At 38.2% G+C, this 18,196-nt stretch overlaps 1 protein-coding gene across 1 annotated transcript in view; it reads right to left on the minus strand.

Annotated features, from left to right (window-relative positions):
* Positions 1-8: 8 nt before the first annotated feature.
* TWF1 (twinfilin actin binding protein 1) overlaps positions 9-18,196 on the minus strand; it is a 19,234-nt gene continuing 1,046 nt past the window's right edge. Inside the window, exons 2-9 of the mRNA XM_009286267.2 lie at positions 15,349-15,426; positions 12,668-12,846; positions 11,210-11,305; positions 8,563-8,667; positions 5,265-5,390; positions 4,917-5,067; positions 4,369-4,490; positions 9-2,369 (exon numbers count right to left, since the gene is read on the minus strand). Coding sequence (XP_009284542.1) covers positions 2,199-2,369; positions 4,369-4,490; positions 4,917-5,067; positions 5,265-5,390; positions 8,563-8,667; positions 11,210-11,305; positions 12,668-12,846; positions 15,349-15,426 — 1,028 coding nt within the window. The 3' untranslated portion in view covers positions 9-2,198. The remainder of the gene's footprint in view (positions 2,370-4,368; positions 4,491-4,916; positions 5,068-5,264; positions 5,391-8,562; positions 8,668-11,209; positions 11,306-12,667; positions 12,847-15,348; positions 15,427-18,196) is intronic.

Here is an 18,196-nt window from a genome sequence, read left to right on the forward strand (position 1 = left end):
GGGGGGGGAAAAAAAACACAACATGCACATAACCATATCAGGTCAAACTGTTCATTATTTAAAACATTTGGCATTAAAAAGCTGAACTTCTTTACTGGCTCAAATAAGTGTAAAGATACATGTGCACTCTCGGTATGGCTGACACATGGGCAGGAATACTAAATTCAAATGAAAAACCTTCTAGCAGTAATTTTTAACTGCTACACTCAAAGGTTTTCCTTAAAAAAAAACCCAAAACAAAACCCAAAGTGAATGAGGTGTGCTGAAAAGATTCAGAGTTCAACTAAAAATACATTTAATTACAGTGCACAATGAGCCGCACACACATTAGCCATGTTTAAAAAACAGTGATGCTTGCCTGACAGGTAATACACAGAAGACACACTCCAAAGACCAGCTCCTTGCCCTAGAGGGAGAAGGCAAGGGGCAGAAAAAGAACACAGTAGCTAAGGGCAAGCAGGAGATTAGCTGAGGATCAAGAGCTACTGAACTGGACTGATGTAGCGTGCAAGATTAAATGAAAAAAGCTGAGGTGTCAAATTTCTACTGCATATAAAAAACCACAGTAAAACCAACAACTATTGCAATCTTCACATTATATAGTGCAATCTCAGATGTCAATAACAAGCTAGTATCTCCAAACAAAATAATATATAAGGTAAAATAAATTTTATCAGGAACTAGTAGTGTCAAAGCATTATTTCCCTACAAAACTAGGTTAAAATCTATCTTCCACCAGGTAAACACGTGATTCAGCTATATAATGTGTACACCCAGCACCTATGATAATATGCAGTGAACCCAGACTTGCAACTCCCATGTAGCTTTACAAAAAAAAAAAAATATTCAAAAACCACAAAGCTCACATACAAGACACTAAAAAGCAAGTCCCCACTGGGGAATATAATCTATCCACTAGTATTTGCCTCATTACACAATTTTAATTATTTAAGGTCATCCAGTACTTGATTTCCACATCTAATTCTTCTTTAATCCACTTATTAAAATCATCTATTTTTCCTCTTCCTATTAAACACATTACTCGTGGTTCAATCAAGTTTAGACTATTCTGGCTGATTTTAGTATTTTGGAGAAGGGAAGGGAAAGGGGGTGTGGGGGGGAAGACAAAATCCTAACCAGGTGCTGCCAGCAGTTATTCAAGACCTAGTTGGATTTTGTTACAGATTTAAGTTACTATTCAAGTTCAAACATTCAGGAAAAGTTATTTGCAGAATACCTTGAAAGTTAAAATTGCAGTTGATACTGCAAACACGCTGGGATCTCAAGAATAACTCACCATTACAAAGCAAGTCTATTTCAATTTTTACTGAATTTACAGAGTTTTAGATCCAAGTGCACAGATAATCAATTATTTATTAGAAACTTTAAGCATATTGCTTTGAAAGCAGCTCCATAATCTACTGAGTATGCTAACTCATGCACTTTTAGTCACCTTTTACTTGGTCATTCAGTACTTAATATATAAGGTTTGCGAGTGGTATAGAAGTCTGGAAAAGCTATAGTGGTTTTATGTCAGATTTCTTTAAAAGACAATTCCACAAAATTAGTTATAAATTTGAAATGACCATGCTTTTGCGTGGGAAAATATCCAGCTATTCCTGAACACTTACATTAACTGATGGATAACTGATTTTAGTTTATCTTTTCTCTTAAAAGCAAAACAACAACAACAAAAGCCAACAATGCATCACGTCAAAACCAGAAGAAAACCTTCTGTTGTACTACTGTCCGTAAAAGCTACAAGGAAAAACAAAGATTTATCTGGGACAATGCTATATAGCCCTCCACCTCTCCTCACATGGTAAGTCTTAGGGGTTTGTTATCTAGGCATACAGCTGCGACTTACCCACAGAATACATGGGCTTAATAGTCTTACGTCTGCAAAGTTTATGATCACCTGTACAGCTATTAAATAATAGATTCTAATTTAAAATAAAGGGGTACTAGCTTAGTTTTCCTCTTCTAGCTTTAAAATAATTAGCTCTTCCACACGTCATAAAACATGGTCAACAGAAATATAATCATGTAACAATATAAAAAGTGCCAAGGTCAGAAGAGTAAAAAGAGCTTTTTTTTTTTTCCCTAGCATCTACGAATGGAATGATTTCAGTTCATGACCAAAAGCCAGAATTTCATTTCTTACTGTAATACTTTATAACAAATGCAAACAAGAGTTTCTAATCACTAGGTGTTTCAGTCTCTGCTGGACCTCTAATCAGTCTTCGTATTCCCCTCTTCCCCGCAGGACCCTTTGGTTTAGCAAAACTTTGTTTGTGAGCGTGTTGTTTTGGATGAACCTCTTCATAAAGAAAGTCAGCAGTTAACTCATCACCATTATCTATTTCAATCTGGGGAATGAGCCAGCAATGTGCACTCGCAGCCCAGAAGGCCAATCGTATCCTGGGCTGTAGAAATTTTGCTGAAGCTCTAAATACTGTATTAAAATCATACACGCAATAAAGTTCAGGGTCTAGCATGAAATGTTCTCCAACTTGTAGCTAATGCCCTCAGCAACCTTGGATAGTTTTTCTGAGAATCCGCTATACTCTTACCAGTATTAAGTGTGATTTGACTTAATTATTTTTCCTGAAATATAAGCAGAACTACACAGTACATATGCCAAGAAACTTCCTCTGTCCCAAGCTTTAGCATAGTGTACATGGAAACAGACTCTTTAGTAGGGCCTGTTGCAGTAAGACAAGGGGTTATGGTTTTAAACTAAAAGAGGGTAGATTCAGACTAGATATAAGGAAGAAATTTTTACGCTGAGGGTGGTGAAACACTGGCACAGGTTGCCCAGAGAGGTGGTGGATGCCCCATCCCTGGAAACATTCCAGGTCAGGTTGGAGGGGGCTCTGAGCAACCTGATCTAGTTAAAGATGTCCCTGCCCACGGCAGGGGGGTTGGACTAGGTGACCTTTAAAGGTCCCTTCCAACCCAAACTATTCTATGATTCTATGATTCTAATACTAACTAGGAGTACACATTCCATGCGGAAACAAGTGCTTATTTACTCCTCTGTAAAGTAACTTCCTTAATAAAAGATAAGAAAGCAGCACACGATCTTTCAGAACTACAATTTCCTTTCTTTATGCTCCCCTCTAAAATAGAAACTTTTCATTGTCCCAACATAATCTACACATTTTAAGAATGAAAATATTTCACTAGAAGGTGCTTTAAACACTAATTGTAAAAGCAATGTGCGTACATGTTGTTGTCTCTTGAGATAGAAGGGGAGGAGTACAAACAGCTTATATGGTTAGCTGGCTACTGCAACTCATCTAGTATTGAAGCCAGGGAAAAGCTAAAAGAAATTGAATGAACAAAAGGGGAGGTTGTTTTGGTTTTTAACATTTAAGCACATAAACCTGAATGGGAAGAAAGGACTGTTCTCAAGCCAAACCCCACTGTTTTGAATTGCAGGAATTTAGAATTCAGAGAAATGCTTTGGCCCTGCTCTGCGGAACATTCAGCACTTCATGGCCTGCCAACCATAGTACTTGAGGGACTTGCCAGCCACAGTATCGCTGTTACAAGTACATGCTTCAGAAATAGGTCTACGGGAATTAGGAGTCACATTGTGCATTTATTTCGTTGTAGAAAGGAAATTTCTGAGAAATAATTACATATAAAAACACATAGTGATAATCTACTTAAGTCATCTCACCACAGTAGAAACGGTTAGTATTAACTCTGCTATTTTTTAGGTAGACATAATCCCCACAGAAACAAAGACTCAAAGTTCTTCTAAATTTACAGCACAAGTGTTAAGAATGTAATCATAGGTCACATATTCCACAAACGGTCTCTGCTCTGGAGGTGAGAAGCAACCTACTCTTTATGCACAGCAGTAAAATCTATACAACGTGAAAAGATCAGGTTACTTGCAAATCTTTGTTTGCCCTATCAAGGACTCCTAAGATAGCAGTTTAAGTTCCAGAACTGCAGCTTGAAATTATTTTGAAAATCCTTAAATAACCTTGGCTTTAAAGGAATTTAGTGTTCAACAGGAGCAATGTGTTGTGGTCCAAAGTATGACAGGCCTTTTAGTAAGAAATCATGTTACTTCTAAATATTCCTTCAAAGTACTCTCAAATACTCCCTTGATGCACAAGGATATGTTTATTAAAGCTATGGAAGTGTAGAAATTATGAACCAGAGAAAAGCTTTCATGACTTAACTTTGTATCTGAAGCTTTATCAACAAGTATTTCTTGTTCAGGACAAACTTTAACAGTTATACAACTCTCTTCATTGTTTACAGAAGGTGGTGGCAGAGACGGTTACAGTTAAATATTAAGAAGGGAACAGAGGATGGAGAAAATACCAGTATACCCAGTGTACTTACCTTTCTAATTATCTGCATCCACAACTGTCTTTCTACAATTTCTAACAGTGGACTTTTGCAACTAGAGTAGAGCATTCGTTCTCGTATACTACAGGTATACCCTGGCATAGAGTAGATGAAAACTGCAGAAAAAACCACACAAATCAGACCATAACTACACTCCATCAAAACCTGTATCATAAAATCATTTACAGCAGAGAGGCACTGCAAATCAACTATGCAGTCTGAAAGGGAAAAATGCAACACCATTCTGGATCTTTTTTGCTTCAGCAAGTGTTTCATTTCAACTGGGGGATCAGAGAATGGCCAGTATCTTTTTGTTTTCACATGACGACTGGTTTATGGGTGTTCATAATCAAAAGGGATAGCTCACTACTTTCTCAACATAACGACTCTCCCGAAGTCAGTTTCACAACCAAATGACTCTGAAATTTATGCTCATGCTGATAGACAGATTACTTTTATGACACATCTTTCTCTCTGCCTCAAAATTACTAAAGTACTTGAAACAAGCCAATGACATTTCATATTGGGAAATTTTCTCATACCTATGGATTCCAAATAGTCTCCTTCATGGGCATGTTTATACAGGAAAAAGTGGTAACGTGCAGCATCCTTTGGAATTCTTTTTGGCAAGTCCTTAAGTTCAGTATGAAGTGTGTTGGCCAAAATAATAGTTTCATTTTTCATATCAATTTGCTGTTAACAAAGCAAACCTGAATATAGTTAATACACAGAAAACAAACCAGAGAACATGACAGGATGGAAAAAAAATTGAATTAATCTCATACAGAATGGCAATTTATCAGTGTACGTCATCAATGCACATTGTTTAATGTGAGGGTAATCTATTTTATACTCACTATTAAAAAACAGTTAAAGTATTTTATACTTGCCAGTTGTACGTAATTCAGTTTCTTATTTTTCAATTTCTCCAAAGCCTGAATAGCTTCTTTAGCAATGGGGAATGCTACTCCTTGCAAAGTTTGATGTTTGGTATCTACGCCAACGTCCGTCTGTACCTGGAACACAAGTCAATTGAGATGTAAACAGAAACCTTTGCAAGCGTTCGTTTGGTTTCATGCAATAACTGACAATGCATTGCATATGGTTACACACAGAATTACCAGTAGCTATTCCGAGAATAAACTACCCTAAAACATCATCCCCATATACAGCAGATTTGCGTTTTTTAATTTGCAGGTCATGTTTGCTTGCTTACATGAAAACAGTTTCATATCTCTAAAACAGCGAGCTTTGCAGAGCCAACAGAATCATCAGAGGGAAAACTGGCTCAAGTATCAGTGAAGAAGCTCTAAGTTAAACTCTGATATAAAGATACAACAAGCCAGGAGGAAAGAGCTTGATTTTCATATGCTGTGTATACTTTTGAACTGACAATATTGCTTATAAACTTTGTTGTATCTTGAAAAATTTCAGATCAAAACATACAAATGGCATTTCTAGGGAGTCAAAATTTTCGGAGTGAGAGAGAGAAATTGTATCTTACGAGACAAACTGATCTTCTTGAAGGAAAAGCAAAGCAACCTCTATCCTTCCTGCTTTAATACCCTCCCCCCAGAAGCCTATACCAAAAAGAAAGCAAACCAAACAAACAAAATCTTAATTTTTGACTTCTAGAAGGTCTAACACAAAGTAAAAAAATCCAGGGTAACTGCAGGCTAGACAATTGTTCATAATCCAGTTATGTTAGTCACAAATTATTTGAGAGAAAACAACAGTTACTTTAAAGCCATTTTTCAGGAATTTATGTTTATCTTAACACTCATGCAGTTTCCCTCAAAATGAGCTCTGGCCTCCAATTTTGCCAAGTCTGAACTTACTGTCTAAGTATTAGCTTTTGAAAAAAATTTCTTCCTTATATCTAGTCTGAATCTACGCTCTTTTACTTTAAAACCATCACCCCTTGTGCTATTGCTACAGGCCCTACTAAAAAGTCTGCCGCCATCTTTCTTACAAGCCCCCTTTAAGTACTGAAAGGCCGCAAGGAGCCTTCTCTTCTCCAGGCTGAACAACCCCAACTCTCTCAGCCTTTCCTCATAGGAGAGGTGTTCCATCCCTCTGATCATTTTTGTGGCCCTCCTCTGGACCCGCTCCAACAGGTCCGTGTCTTTCCTGTGCTGAGGGCTCCAGAGCTGGACGCAGTACTCCAGGTGGGGTCTCACCAGAGCACAGATACGGTTGGCTTTATCAAAGGGAAGGGGAAACTGAGGAATGACTTAATGACTTTTCTCTGCCTTCCCCACACAATCTGTAGGGATATCAGAATAAACTAGTAGATAGCAGGCAGTGGTTCTTTACATAGTACTTTGTCAAGCTGTGGAATACACTGCCATAGGATCTGTGGCCAACAAAAACTTTATGTGGCTTTAGAAAAACGACAAGACTAGATGATGGATGAAAAACCCATTAAGAACAATTACATAGTAAGACATCATCTCTTGCTCAGGAAGATCCCTACCTGCAAACGTTGAGTATTCAAAGGAAGTTGAATATTGAGTATTCAAACAAAAGAGTATTCAAAGGAATTATCATGGCCACCTTGCCCTGCTCTTACACCCTTCCTAGATTTCTGCTGTTGTTCACTCAGGGACTTGACGGCAGACTAGGTGATCCTTTGATCTGACCCAGTGAAATATTTCTTAGAGTAATTATGAAAGAATATACATATGGAAAACTCAATTTATTTTTTTTTTTAATCAGAAAGCTTTCAGTTTTCTGAGTCTAATTACAGGCTTCATAATGGTGGAAACAATGAGGAGAAATGACATGTTAATGTATTGCAAGATTCTTCAAACAAAGCCAAAATGGCAGCAATCAGCCGTTTATGTATCTCTGAAAAGCACTGCTATTGCTGCTGAAGTTTCATAATAGCACATAAGGTTTTAGTCTGCATGAATCAGCTGTTAAACACATATAGTACATAAGAGATAATACTAATACCAGAAGTGATCATCGATACCACAGAAGTTTTACATTCATTAGCGTTTGGTTTTTTTAAGCTGTTCAAGTAAAATGCAGTTTTTGATGATGATGAGTGCATTTCTATATTGGATTAATCAAAATCAGACATGGAAAATAACAAAAGACACCACTAAAGAAGAAAAAGTCAATAAACAACAAAGTTGCAGCGGAAGCGTGGTAGAGTGAAAACATTAGAGAAGACACAGAGCTGCATTTAACACCATGGTTTGCTGGCATCCAGCTGCAGAAACAAACCATATTTCAAACACATGTACCATGGCTGTAAAATACAAGCCTAAAGAGCTAGTAAGATCAGCACATGACCTATTTTAATACATGTCTGAACACGAACAGTGATCAAGTGAAGGAAAAATGTGAGAAAAGAATCCTCTGAATCTTTTCAGTCACTAGCTGGCTGGCAATCATCGTATTTGGTTAAAAGCATTTGTTAGAGGTTTTTCTATAAAGCATTTGTAGCAAAAGCAAATCAGTCTCTTAAAAGGACTAGCTACTTGTTTTGGATTTCTATTTTATCTTTATTGGAATTCCATTCACTTCCTCTCAGTCTTAAAGACAAATGCACCAGTACTGGAAGCTAAGTACGTTTCCTCTAGGGATAAGGCTGCTGAAATACTCCTGGCAATAATTCCCTGCAACAGTTGCTATTTTGTGTTTTCTCTACAATTTGTGCCACCATGGGAAGTGTATGTAGGCAACCACAGATGGTTGAGGTTGGAAGGTACCTCCGGAGGTCATCTGGTCCAAGCCTCCTGCTCAGGCAGGGCCACCTAGAGGCAGTTGCCCAGGACCATGCCCAGGTGGCTTTTGAATATCTCCACGATGGAGACTCCACAACCTCTCTGGGAAACCTGTGCCAGTGCTCGGCCACCCTTCACAATGAAGCATATCCAGTGATATTAAAAGCATGTTAAGGGCCAAAGTTGCAACAATTAAGCTCTGCAGTTGCAAGGCGTCTGTCTCAGACACTAGGCCTTGCAAACTCAGCAAGATCATGCCACTTCAACTCTAGCCATCATCATCCTGCAATCTCAACTCATTGAGAGATAAATTTATATCCTCCTCCACCCAAACTTTCTGAAACTGTCCATTTTCTATTCTGCCCTTTTTTACCCTAGAAAGGCTTTTTCCCTACAGTATGTTTGGAACTCTGCACCGTTTCCCACCCATGGTTGAAGACATTGTAGATACCTCATTAATCTTAATTTGTCGAAGTTCCTCTTCTGCTGCAGTCAGAGGCGCAGGGGAGGACTGTGATATCAAATACTTTTTATATCCATTCAGTGAAACGTCATCCTGAAAGCACAATATCAATATTGATCATTTTTGATAATAAAAGTTTTCTTCAAAGATGCTCTATGCAGCATAAAAAGACCAGTTACTTCCCATACAGTTATGGTCATTTTATTTGAATGGATTACAAGTGTAGGTGCATTTGCAAATTCAGCTCTTCTTCCTGTACAGCAGGCTCCACTGGGCTGCTCTTGTACCCAATAGTACCGTGAGCAGCATTGCCACAATCAGTCCCTAATTACCTTGCTAATTCAAAAATTAGCATTAATGAAGACTGTGTGCCTGAAGTTCTTCAGCCTTCTTGGACAAAACCTCACAGAATTGCCACAATTCTAATAAATTTTTTTTTTTAAATCTATTTTCTTATAAAATTTGCATGCTCAGACTGGTAGCTTATTGGTAGTTTTCTACCTAAAAAATGGGAGACAGAAATGCTACCTTAGGACAGGGAGTGAGCACATGATACTGCAAATAGTTTAGGATGCAACATCACAGAAGTGATGAATTCTGATAACCACTTTGGGGAATTCATTAATACTCAGTGTCAGCTCTGGCCCTTTCCAAAGAGGTTGATACCAGGGGCAAACACTGTTGTGTTTTTACAATTCACTCAGAAAAGGGCAGGACTTTATGTAATCATATGAATGTGATTTTATACTCAAGCTCTGAGGAGAAAGAGAAAGCTCTGTCTTAGCTCTTCCCGTTCTGAAAGAGACAGACCTTCCCAAATACAATTTCCAGTGCCAATATTCCATTGTGTCTTGTTTCAGAGGTATCGAAGTTAATACATGTGAAGTAGCAGGTGGGAACATAACCAGGTTCCACCAGGATAACAGCTGGTTGCAACTAAACCATCCTCGTGTCTAACAAAATAAAGACAGAGTAACCCACTGGATGCTGACGATCAAGATTCTGAGTGAGGTTTGCAACTTGAATACTTTGAAGAAGCTGTGATTTTCACACAGATGAACATTAGAGGCCAGCTACAATTAAGAATCTTATAAAGACACTAAAACCAACAATTTAGAGATATATTAAGCTGTAACATAATGAACTTGGAAAAAGTGAGTTACATTGACTTCCTCCTCTAAATGCCCCAAACACAGTAATAGACAAATGCAATGCTCCTTCCTTACAATTGAGATGGAAGCTCAGACTTGTGTTTACCCCTACAACTCAGAGCCCAAATTCTACATATTACATAGACTGCTAATGGTTTGGTGCAAGTGGCGGTGAGAGATTAGTTGATTGAACGGGCAAGAAAAAAATAACATGTCCTCTACCAGTAAATCCTCTCAGCAACTTGGTTATCTACTTCTCTAGAATACAGCCTCTCCAGAGAGGTTTCTTAGTGTGTTTGTTAGGATAATGAAGCCTCCATCACAGGTTAATGCTGATTATAACAAATTATTTACTTGGTGAGCCGCAGAATTATTAGCCTTATGTCCTTATGGACTTTTCTGTCCACTACAACAACCCACATCTCTTCCACAGTTTTTTCCTCACTACAGTATCCTCTATTCTTTCCCAAATCTCCAACTCCTTCCCTTCCTTCAGCACCAGCTCCCTGTGGCAATAGCAGCGGTGCTTTGCTTCAGATTTGTGCATACGATGAACTAATTAACAGGCCAAACAGAAAATAACTGCTGCACTCTTCCTGTCTTTGCTGAAGGAGGAAAAAGGGAATGATAATTCAGATCTCTAAGTAATCATCAGTTTTCATGAAAGCTATGAGTATTCTGTATCTTTGAGAACTCTAACTCGTATTTCTTTAAAACTGGCAATGGATTAAAAAGTCAAGACTGTCTGATGTCTGCCTGACAAACAGGCTGACATCACAACCACGTAAGACTTTCTCAAAGAAACCAAGGTAACACAAGAGCCTCATATTTCCTTACATGCACAGCACTTACAGGCTTTTCAACATCCCTTAGAAGCTTGTTAGATTTCATACATGCACCTTCCAATTATCTTACCATAAGCGAACAGTCAACTATTAGTATTTTCATTGAACAAATTAGTGGCTACTAAAATTCTGTTTCCATAAGTTAAGGTGGCAGCCATGGACTTCAGTTACATTTTATGGTCAAATTCTAAAGAACTGACAGCTAAATATCCTTGGTTTAAGATAAAAACATTTGTTTAAGATGTTAACAGCTTGCAGATAGCTGTTCTAGCCCACTTCTGATTCAGAACCATACATCCAAAATGGCTTGTGTATACAATTGGCCTGAAAGTTACAGTGTTACAGCTTTTTGAGGATTCACGTGCATGCAGTGAAATTAAGAGATGCTCATATTATTCCTAGATTATTTAATTTTCATAGCCATTTGAAGCAAGCACTTCTTAGTCTGAAATTGTTAAATATACTTAGTTACTTGTTCAAATGAGAGCAATTATATTTTAACATTGGAATAATACACATAGCTTTTAACTCTTTTTTTGTTTAATCAAAAAAGAGCAGAAACACCACAAATTCATACCAGTAACATCAGCTACTATATTTAGTAAAGTCAGTGTGCTGACTTTAAAAAGAAAAACATACCTGTACCGTTCCAAATACTTCATCCTTAATATGACCACCTCCAAATTCTTTCTTAAGTGTTGCTCGGGTTGCTGCATACAACATTTTTTGACGAACCTAGCATATCATAAAACAGTGTTGTTTTGGTTTATTGCTTTTTTTTTTCCTCTTCGGTGTACACCGAGAATCTAGCACATTGGTGTACCACGTCCATTAACAAACATCTTTCTTGAACAAATATTTTAAGTGTTGGAACTGCATTTTGAAGTTGTAATTCTTAATAAAGAATAAACTCCATGGAATGAGCTCTGGATGACGATACTAACATGCTATTAAATTCTCAAGGGCATGTACTATGTGTTATTATCAAAGTAATTCCAAAACTAAATTGCAGCTTTAGTAAGAGCATGAGCTTTTTTTTAAATGGAAAAAAAATGTCAACATAATCTTTACTAATTTTAAATGGGAAAAAACACAATTGTTTAGATCTTTTGTCACCGGTCTGTGTACTAATGGATACAACAGATAGAGAAAGAGCAGACTGGAAATAACTCATTGTTATTTTTGATTTGATAGCGACTCCAGATAGTTTTGGTTCAACTACAGAGTGAAAAAATGAAATTTTCGGGGGGCAGAAGATCTAATGATATTTGCTCCCTATCAACTTGTGTCTAACATAGTCACTTATTCCTCTCTCAACAGTCCCATCTTCCCACCTTATTTCACCATCATGCCATCCTCATCATAATGGGTTGACAGTTGGACTCAATGATCTTGGAGGTCTTTTCCAACCTTAATGATTCTATGATTCTATAATACCTCACCTTTTGCAGCTAATCTCTTCTATGCACTCCAACTCTTAGTCTCTTACTATTTCCTAACTGCTAGTGAAAGTAGTAGGAATATGGGAATAGCTTTACTTTCTGTCTTCCCTTATCTCACATTCCCAGAACCTGTACACAGTATCCTAGTTTCTCCTAGAAATCCTTAACTCTAACCTCAGTTCCCTCCAATGTTCTCTAACTACTGACTAAGAAACAGTATATTCTGTGGCAGGTCACAGATCCACGAGTGCCAGCTGGGCAGCTAGCAAGCCAAACAGAATAAACAGCTTGAGCTCACGCTATAATCCTTCTCTCTATGGTAACACCCGTTGAGATTTCTGTCCTATATCCCTCCATGAATTTTCATGAAATACCGACAGAAAGATAGACAAACAAACAGGGCAAAAACGTTGTCTTGTCTCCTCCAGTCAGGCTAGAAATAAATTGGATCAGCTACACTCCATCTATACCCACTGATATTGCTCCTCAATCAACTTCAAGAAAGATGTTTTCCCAGTTTTCTTGGGGGAAAGTGAGGGGAAGGTTGGGGAATGCTTCATTCCTCAAATCCTCTTCCTTCATATCTAGGATTCAGATCAAACGGAACTGTTGAAAAATCGTTAACAGCATGAAGCCTCTGATGACTGTTACTTACAGGAGAGTGATCAGGTGACCATGCAATGAAGATCCATTCATATCCTTGAGCATTCTGAGAATCTAATCTGTATAATATATAACATGGTTGCTTGTCTTCAAGAAGAGGAAGGACAAAGGCATCATAATCCTTTTCCCATGATCCAGCTGGCCGCCTAGAGGATCCCACAATAAGCTGCTCTATAACCAATAACCAAAGCTACAGGTTAGCGATAATGCAGTTAATACTGTTTTTCAAAATTAGCAATTACAATAAACAGTTAATCAAATTATGTCCATAATTATGTCCACAAGAATGGAAGCCAAGAACAGTCAGTGTGAAAGTGGGTGAATTCCTACAAAAACTGTGTATGTTCAAACCCTAACTTACTTTAACCCAAATACAAATAGTTGAGAAGTCACGTGCTGGTTGTTGTCAAGTTCTTTGATCTGAAGGGATAAGACTGATGTTAGTGTTTTTAGCATAATGTACACAGAAGGGAAATAAAAACTGCCTTCTGCCAGTTAGTTTATTTTTAAATTGGAATACTTAAATAGAAACAAGATGAGAGTAAGCTTTTAAATTTTGGAATTAGAATTATTGATGCTCTTGCTAGAACATATTAGTATTTGTACTCATTGTAAGGAGTCAGTAACTCGGTTATATAGTGAAAAGAGTTTGGAATGAATATGCTGCACTAATCACTTTAACTTGACTATGTAAGTAGATAAACCTCTTTCTAATACAGCTTTATAACTATGGTCTCTTTAAATGATTGAAGTTGTTTATTATGTATAATTGGCTTAAGTCTGTATAGAATACTTCAGATGAGATTCAATTATGTGAACAGCTGTAGCAACAAGATTTTTCTCTTATTTATAAATTACATACATCTCAGCTTCCAGAGGAAAGTATTAGTACAGTGTCTTTCAAAACATTTATCAGCTTCCCAATAAATAGTAGCCCCGACAACCAAAACAGAAATACCTTGTTTAAATGGGATCCTACAACAGTTTGAGGACCATCATAGTAGCTAGTATACAAAATATCTTTTGAGAGTCTAGGACCTAGCTTCTAAAACTTCAGACAAAAGTACAACAGTAAACAAATGCCTCTACAGCAAAACTTTCATAGCAAGGTACTCTACCACAGCAAGTCACAGAACAGGAACAGCTCAGGGAGACGGTGTTTCGCCCTTCTCCGAGTTAGATGCAAAGTAGCTGAAGTTGTACACCTAGACCAGAGTATTCGGAATGTACTTGCCAGTTCTGAACTCTAGGTGGCTTTATACTCACTTGGATTTAAGATCGAAAAATACAATCAGAGGAACTCTATGGCCCAGCAGCAAACCTCTTTTCTTGCTAACTCAGATTAGCAGAACTCAATTTGACTATTATCTGTTGACTAAGGACGGTTGCGGAAAGCTCTGGCAGATGAGGCAATTGTCCCTCTTCCAGTATTCTGGGAGTTTGAGAGTTTTATTTTTGAACTGTGGAAAACAGTATTGAAGACTGGATTCTGCTTCTATATACAGACAAAATGCATATATATACACACACAAACACATACACACACACACAAAAAAGGGAATGTCTTCCATTTGTATCTTATTTCTAGGCTTCGTTTCATATTAAAAAGTAGCATACACACAAAAGCATATTGTTTTACTTTGCCTAATGGGGAAAAAAAAAAATTCAATGGTATGCCAGCATTTGCTACCTTGTGCTAGTGAGACTTTACCACAGTGACATGCCCATAATATTATTATTGCCACTTCCTTAAGGAAAGCAATATTAAAATGTCAGAAGACTTCCTAAGAAAAGCAAACACAAAGAAGGTAACAGTAGGTTATTTACCTAACAATAAGAGTATGTATGTGTATGTACATGTACACATATGTACCTTTCTCCAGCTAACAGGTATTTCAGTGTACTGTAAATGAATGAACTCTAGAAAGAACAAAAATCCCAAGGGGGGCATTTGACATACTTGAAAAGACGGACTAAACCATGAAGTGTCTTATACAGTCAACCAGCATTGCTATTAAAAAGAAAAAACAACTATGCATTGTATCTTGCAATGTTTGCAGCCTTGATCACTTGCCAAGAAGTTCAAAGATCAAACTCAAGTTCTGCAAGAAATTATCTAATATATTTATACATATACGTGACATTTAAGGAACAGTTTTAGCTTTGAAAATTTGTACAAAGTTACAGATTTTAAAAGATATTTTCTATGTAGCCAGATTACTACTTCAACATCTGCTTTAATAGGACTTTCTAAACGCAGCTGATCGCAGTATAAAAGGCAGATAACATTTATACTTCATCTAAAGTGACTTGCTGCTGTGTAAGAATCTCTCTGTCTAATGAGAGTAACCAAAGTGCCAAACCACTACACAGCTGTAGAATTTTTTTTCCTCTACTCTTTCTTCAGTAAGATAGGAGCAAGCTTATTTATATTATCCATATGAAATACACAGCAGTTCTTGGTAAAATATGAAATTACATTTGGAAGAAAAATTCAAATGCAAAAATAAAGTAGCATCACCAAAGCTTAAATCTTACTTTCTGTATATGAAAGACCTTAGTAACATTAAGTTTTGCAGAGTTTTGTTTTTTAAACAATTGTACATGTAGGTCACTAAAACAACTAGGAAAATATCTAAAACACTCAGAGAAAAAAATTAAAATTTGACTAACCATTGTCAATGACTATTTTTAAAAGCCTGTATTGTCCATTTCTGGCTCCAACAAAGGTGTCTTTAACACTTCCACTAGCTGAAAAAGAGAAAATAAAAGTAACCAAATTAACATATTTCACCTCCCTAGGACAAAGAATATTCACGAAGGTAAGAACAACACTGGAAAAGTGTACAACTGGCCCTTCACTACAAAGTTGGACTGAAAAAGGAACACGGGAATGATGTTCCTTCTATACTGCATACTGTTCCAGCTACCAGCATGCCACAAAAAGATGACAGGCAACACTACAAAACAGCCCTGCTTTCCAGCATACCGTATGATTTTCAACATTGTGAAAATTAAAGGTGACATCACATCATCACTCTCAGGTTTCAGAGTTCACACAGCAACACAATAAAAATACGACGCATCTCAAATTACAATAGCTTCATGAAGTCTGCAGGCTTAGTACAAACTTTCAGACAGAAACTTTACACCTGCCAGGAAAATGTTAGAGCTTTCTAACAGTTAGAAAGCTGTTAGACTGGCAGAAGTGCCAGTCTTTCCTGAGGACACCTCTCTGAAGAGTACCAAAGGCTGCCACCCATTGCTCATCTTTCATATCACCTTATCCCTTATCAGTCTGGCAGAAGTGCCAGTCTTTCCTGAGGACACCTCTCTGAAGAGTACCAGTGAAGGCTGCCACCCATTGCTCATCTTTCATATCACCTTATCTCCTTGCAGGTGTCTTGATGACATTGTTCAAACTCTGACCTATTGCCACAGGATAGCTTTATAACAAATTGACAAAGAAGTAACTAAAAATATTTTTAAGTGTCTGTAATTCACATTGTCATTACACCGCAAACATGATAGACTCACTTCCCTAAGCACACTGAAGAACTGTGCTTGAGTGCAAATCAGTTTAATTATACCGTAGACAGGGCGTTGTATAGCATTTATTGAAGAACATTTATTGCAAGCTGGTCCTTCAAGTAATCCCACAGCATACAGCATAGCACCAGCAAAACAAACATCGAGCCAGGAAACAAATAAGAAGGATTATTTATAGTCAGGTTGAGGCCAACTGAACAGATGGTCAGATGGTATCCAGCAACATTACTGCCCATACTCAAAACATTTTAAAGTTATGCCCATCAAAGTGATGTCCAGGCCCATTCTGAAATTCCAAAATGGTGTGGGAAGGGAAGGGGGTGTTAAACAAACTAAACTGCATCGGATTACAAGTCCAACCCCAGCTTCATCCCAGTTAGCATCTTCCCACTAACCAGTGCAGACCCTCACCGTAATTTGCTGCCAGCTTTTCTAACTGTCTCTGCCGATCCTCACCATTCCATTCAGCACACAAACACTGCGCCACTTTCTAGACCTTCCGGTTCCCCCGGGACTTTTTTTTGTCCTCTACTTGCCTATTATCTTTTTGTTCTTTATTCTCTCATTTCAACCCTACACACCAAAATAAGACCAAAATACAGCAGTCCCTGCACCAACACCAGAGCTGTGATAGCTCCTGAAGTAACATTTTGAGACAAGACGTTTGAGAAACAATCTCACTATCAAGTGATCTATGGGGGTTTTTTATAAGGGTTTTAAAATTCACAACAGTGACACTATTTTCTACTTAAACTTTTTGCATAGCAGAAACCTACAGAATTAAAATTTGTGGTTATTTCACAAATATTTTACAGGGAATATTATTTAAAGATTATTTAGAAGACTGTGAACATATTCTAGTGTATTTTCCCACAGCTCCATGCATTCTGTGACTTCCTACGCTATTTATCTGCACTGGCCTGTTTCTAAGTCCAGCCCTTTTAGCAGCTGCCTGGTACATTTCACTGTCCCCATGACTTCATTTCTGTTTCCAGAAAAGAGCAGCTCATGCTGTCAAATCTTGCAATTGTTTATGAGTGACAGTAGCCTGTTTGTAGCTAAAGCCAGCAATGGCACAACAAGTGCCATTCCTCTTCCAAATTGCAGAGGCGGATGCTTTGCTGCAAACAGGACCCCTGATTAGTGCCTGCCAAGGCAGGACCCGTACAGGAAAGCTGCCGAGTTCTCTACAGCTCTCCTCAGAGGACAAAAGATTCTTAAAGACATGAAGGAGAGCAGCAGAAGAGGCTTAGCCACTCTTCTTGCTTGTGGTAAGCAACAGGATATTCTTCTGCTCCTCCCTCCAGCACTGCCAGGGGAGAGAACAAGGGAATGAAGAGCCACTATAACAGTTTTCCCCAGCCTGGAAAAAAAGCTCTAGCACCTCTAGCCTGAGAAGAGTTGAAGAACTTAAAGCAAGAAGCAGCAAGAAAGAGCAAAGATTGGCGTGCAGGGGAAGGAAAAGAAGAGAGGCGAAAGGGTGCAGACCAAATGCAACGAATGGACAAAAAGGGAATAGAAGAGCAGTTAAGAGCTGCCGTGGCTGGGACAAAAGTCACCTTCAACAATAAATATGGGAGAGCAGGCAAAGTACATGGTACTAGTCACCAAACAAGCAGATTGCAGAAATCGAGACAGTAAAACCCGACCCCCCCCATAATCCTGCAGTATAATCCCTGTTTAGCAACTGTGTGATTTGCAGAAATAGACAGTAAAACCCGACCCCCCCCATAATCCTGCAGTATAATCCCTGTTTAGCAACTGTGTGATTCGGGGCGGGGGGGGCGGGGGGGGGCAATGCTGAGAAACAATACGCTGTCTTCTTCTACTTCCCTCCAAGGCCTGGAAACATGGGGGGAAAAAGGTTCCCCCACACTTTTCCCCTTTGTGGCCTCCAGTGATGGGCTTTTTACTGGGCTTCCCTATTCCGGGGCTCCCGCTTCTCCTCCGGGCTCCCGCTCCAACGGACGCG

This window comes from Aptenodytes forsteri, unplaced genomic scaffold (genome assembly GCF_000699145.1).
Source record: "Aptenodytes forsteri isolate BGI_AS27 unplaced genomic scaffold, ASM69914v1 Scaffold103, whole genome shotgun sequence".
In the NCBI taxonomy this organism is placed as follows: domain Eukaryota; kingdom Metazoa; phylum Chordata; class Aves; order Sphenisciformes; family Spheniscidae; genus Aptenodytes; species Aptenodytes forsteri.